The 4,627-nt window shown below is 42.0% G+C and overlaps 1 protein-coding gene across 3 annotated transcripts in view; it reads left to right on the top strand.

Moving 5' to 3' along the window:
- The first annotated feature begins 2,070 nt into the window (after positions 1–2,070).
- Positions 2,071–4,627, top strand: part of KHDRBS1 (KH RNA binding domain containing, signal transduction associated 1) — a 17,205-nt gene continuing 14,648 nt past the window's right edge. For all 3 annotated transcript variants that reach the window (XR_001862535.1, XR_001862534.1, XM_008635197.2), the window contains exons 1-3: positions 2,071–2,256; positions 2,871–2,987; positions 3,932–4,078. Coding sequence is in view for 1 of the 3 variants with exons in the window: in XM_008635197.2 (XP_008633419.1) it covers positions 2,086–2,256; positions 2,871–2,987; positions 3,932–4,078 (435 nt within the window). In the remaining 2 variants the exon portion in view is untranslated. The remainder of the gene's footprint in view (positions 2,257–2,870; positions 2,988–3,931; positions 4,079–4,627) is intronic.

Here is a 4,627-nt window from a genome sequence, read left to right as displayed (position 1 = left end):
TTTTAATGTTTAATTTGAACAGCAATGAATTCCTGTTTAGTTTCATTTTATGAAGGAAGTTTCAGGGTGTTTTATTCTGGATGTGTGTGGAGTAAACACTTGTTTATCAGCAGGATGCATTTTCAGAAAAACAAATTATTTGAGAAGTGGCTTTATAGGGTTTTAAGTTATCCTGAACCAGGCCACCAGTGCAACCTTTCATTTCCAAATCTTGATTCTCTGCTCTGTTCTGGGAGTTAAATTTAAAAAAAATTACATAAAACGAACCAAGGCAGCCCTTTTGTCTTACTTTATAGATTTGGCAGTGCATGAACTTGAGGGTTTTTTACTTTTGCTTTGTATCTTCAGAAAAATCTCTTCTTTTTAAAGCAAAATTCAAGAGATCTCTTTCAAAACGACTCAATTTTGAAAAGTAAGGAGTCATGGTAACACTTTTGTGAGGGAGCCAAGGGGCTGCAGTGAGGAGAAATACAAAATTCAGTGGTTTTATCACAATTCTGTGCCATGGTTTGAGCCTAGTTTGCAACCCCAAAACCTCTGAGTTCTGTTTAGATCTTCCAACTAAAACCCACTTTATTACTGGGCCTATAATTAAAAATAATTCATTAAAATAGAGATTATTTAATGATGTTTCCTTAAGAGTGGATTCATTTTTTTATGGCTGTGGTCAGAGACGCTTCTCAGCCCAGGGCTTGTTCCGAGGGGTGACGGTGACCCCTTGTTCCCCTTTGGATGATCCCAGAATATTCCCACATGGATAATACCCCAAGTATCCACCACCATTAAGGTTGGAAAAGACCTCCAGGACCATCAAATCCACGTGGCAGGCTCGTGGAGCTGTGAGCAGGAGCGTTTCAGGCTCAAGCAGATGGTTTGACGTGGCCAGAAACCCCAGGAAATACAAAATATTGCAGCTGCACGGTGCTGTAAATGCTGCCCGTGACTAAGCAGGCTGCAGTTTGCTCTTGCAGCTCCATCCCAATGCTGTGGATAATCTTGGGAAGTGTCTCTTTGCCCTGGAAAAGGCTCAGGAATTACATTTGCAGCCCTTGGGTTTGTTGGTGAAACGGCTCCGTTTGGTTTTTCGCCAAGGGTCGTGCTCCTCTCCTGGTAAAGAGCCTGAACTCAGGATTTGGGGTGGATATTAATGATGTGAGCGGTTTGGGGGGGTTTTTTTCTGTTGGACCAAAGGTTCATCAGGAATTTGGGGTTGTTAGCAATGGATTGGCTCCAAATTTGGATGAATTTGTCATGGAGTTGTTGGGTTTTAACTAAAGATTGTGCGTGACCGGCCACCTCTGGAAAGGGAATTCCAGGCAGCTTCCATTTCTTCTGGAAAATGCTGGGGGTTATTCCTGCACGAGGAAAATGCATTAATAACTCAGAAATGCCTGGAAGAGGATTTTCAATCTCCATGTGGGTCATCTCTCAGTGAAAGCTGAATTTCCAGGCAACTTTGAGGAGGTGTTTGTGTACCAGTCCCTAATTAACTTCCCTTAATGACCCACTTCCAGCAGGTTATTGGGACTGTCCCAGCTCCCCTCAGGCTGCAGCATTCCTTCCCTGCAGCCAGGCCACCTCAGTGGGGTTTTAAAACTCATTTTTAATTCACCACAGGCAATTAGAAACCCAAAAATCTTATTTTGAGGGCCAAAAAAATTCGTAGTTGCATTGCTGAGAACTTGTGACACTTTTATGGCTGCACACCTGAGGGTTTAAAAACCCAGTTAGGAATTATTTGTGTGCTAAATCGGAATTTATTTCATGAAATGAGGCTGGGAGAATTTCCTGACCCAGACCACACTGGCGTTTATTGGGAATCTTTTCAATTTAACTGAAACTCGTCGTGCCAGGAGGTGTTGCCACCACTAATTAAAGGACAGATTTCCAATAATTCGAGTTGGATGCTAAAAAACCTGCTGATTTCTGTCACATGATAGCAAAAATTTATAATTTTCTCGTCGTTTGGGCTGGTTTCTTTGTAGATTTAGGGTGGGGGCTGCGTTCAGGGGCTGGCAGAGGAAGGCACAGGAATTTCCTTGTGGCATTTGTAGGGTTCAATCCTTGTCATGATTCCATCTCTGAATGTTTGAGGAATATAAAGCAGCCCTATTTTTATCTTGTTTAGAAATTGAAAAAATTCAGAAGGGGGAGCCAACAAAGAAGGATGAGGAAGAGAACTACCTGGATTTATTTTCCCACAAGAATATGAAACTGAAAGAACGAGTTCTGATCCCTGTCAAACAGTACCCCAAGGTGAGGGCCAGAAAAGAGCAACTGAATCTCTGGGATTTGCTTGTTTTCGGTGGGATTTTGTGGCAGGAGTTAATCCAGTGTTCCACTGTGGGATTTGGTTTGGGTTTTTTTTTTCCTTTGCAGGCCTGTAGGGTTTTTATTTCTAATACATTGAATTTTTCTAGATTGTCTTGGGTTGTGCATAGCTGGGATCTGTGATTGTTGGAACAGACAATTCCACGTGTGGAGCTTTGTGTTTTAAATTGAAGAACTCATTTAACTCCTTGAAGATTTGCTGTGAAGCTGCTGCAGAGTAGATGTTGGAATTAAACAGTTCAGGGGTGTAAATTTAGCTTGATTGTTCTGCTGGAGCTTTTTTTTTCCATGAAAAGAAGGGTTTGAAACTTAAATTTTCCGTTTGAAACTCAAATTTTCCGTTTGAAACTCTAATTTTCCGTTTGAAACTCTAATTTTCCTTTTGAAACTCAAATTTTCCTGTGCATTTTTTTGGGTGAGGTGAGGAGAAAACGGAGAATGGTTTTTTTGTCAGCCAACAGAACATTCAGAAAAATTTTTGTTGAAGCTTTTGAGCTCTGGAGCTGATTTTTGTTTGTTTTTTTTTTCTTCATTTCCAGTTCAACTTCGTTGGGAAGATTTTGGGACCTCAAGGCAACACCATTAAAAGACTTCAGGAAGAAACTGGTGCTAAAATCTCTGTGCTGGGGAAGGGTTCAATGAGAGATAAAGCCAAGGTAAGGGAAAACACACACCCACAAAATTCCTTGTTTATGGTGGGAGAATTAGTGGCTCTCCAAGCATTTTCTTAAAAACCAACCCAGAAAAAGCTTCTCTAAAAGATGAACCACAAAGTTGATAAAATAAGAATTAATCCCAGCTCCTCCCTGAAGAACCATTCGCTAAAGGAATCTTTTCCCCCTCCATCAAAAGATAAAAATCCCCTTTTTTAGCTGCTCCCTCTGAAATCCTTGCATTCTTCTGGTTCAGTGGAGTTGTTGGAGCAGCATGTTCCTGATAATCTTTGGTGAATCACAGAGTGCCAGGAGGGGTTTTTTAACAGCAAAAAAAAAAATATGAAAATCTGGGGAAAAAGATGGTTTTTATTTCTTCCTGCTTGTTTTCCAAACTGAGCTTAAGAATAGGCAGAGCTGTAAATTAATTCTGCTTTGATTTGAGCAGCACAAAAAGCTTTTTAACACTTCCAGGTTGTTTGTAACTTCTTAAATAACTGAAAAACAGTCCAAAAACCAGAGATATCTTAAAGAGATCTTGGAGCAGAGGTAGAGGAGCTGTTTGAGGCATGGAGCTCTACAAAGGGGTGTAAAAGAGGGTATTTCAATATTCTGAGGTAAAAAATTGGCTGGCACCAATTAAAAATGGTGATTTAGTAAAAAAAAAAACATCCAGCCATAAAAAGGTAGAAGGTTTTTTCTTACAAAACTCTTCCCATCCATGCTCTGTACCCAAAATCCCTTCCCAAACCCCCCCCCCCAAAAAAAAAAACCTCGTGAAGAGGCAGCAACAAAAAGGTGAAAGATTTTTTCTTCTCCAACTCTGTATCCAAAATACCCTTACAGACCCTGGCAAGGCTCAGAAAAAGAGCTAAAAAGAGGTCCAAAAAAGAGCTTTTTCTGCCTCTCAAATAGATTTTCGAGCCCTGTGCTGTGCTTTGTTGCAGGAGGAAGAGCTCCGCAAAGGGGGAGATCCCAAATACGCCCATCTCAACATGGATTTGCACGTTTTCATCGAGGTTTTTGGGCCCCCCTGCGAGGCCTACGCCCTCATGGCCCACGCCATGGAGGAGGTCAAGAAATTCCTCGTCCCAGTGAGTGTCCTGCTCCTCTTTTTTTCTTTCTGAGGGATGGATCTGTCTCAGGATGGATGAGGTTTGCTCCTCCTGGGTGTAGCTGAGGAGAGCTGGAGTGGGGCAGCTTTGGAGAATCCTTCAGGAAGGTGGTTTTTATTCCCCTAATCATGATTCAAAAGATGAAATTCCCAGAGGAAACACTTGGAGTGGGGATTTCTCTCCCAGGAGGAGCTGTGGGTGCCTTGTCCAGCTCCATGTGCCAGGTTGAGTGGGAAAACGAGTTTAGCCATGGGAGAGGCTTCTTGGATGGCTTCCCCCTGACTTGGAACTAAAAATCCAGCTGGAAAACTTCGTTGTCAGGTCAGGAATTAAACACAGAGGTGTTGAAGGGGGTGAGGATGAGGAGGGTGACTGCCCAGGCAGCTCAGTTGTTGAGTTTTGTGGCTTTTTTCTGAGTTAAATCGATATTTTTACAGCTTTAAGTGTGGAAAAAAAAGCTTTTTGCAAAGCAGGTTTTCCTACTTTTCCTGCCTCTTCTCACTGGCTCCGGGGTGTGTTTTTCTGCTT

This window comes from Corvus brachyrhynchos, unplaced genomic scaffold (genome assembly GCF_000691975.1).
Source record: "Corvus brachyrhynchos isolate BGI_N302 unplaced genomic scaffold, ASM69197v1 scaffold65, whole genome shotgun sequence".
Lineage (NCBI taxonomy): Eukaryota > Metazoa > Chordata > Aves > Passeriformes > Corvidae > Corvus > Corvus brachyrhynchos.
Note: the sequence above shows the minus strand (reverse complement) of the source record. Positions and strands in the feature narration are given on the sequence as shown.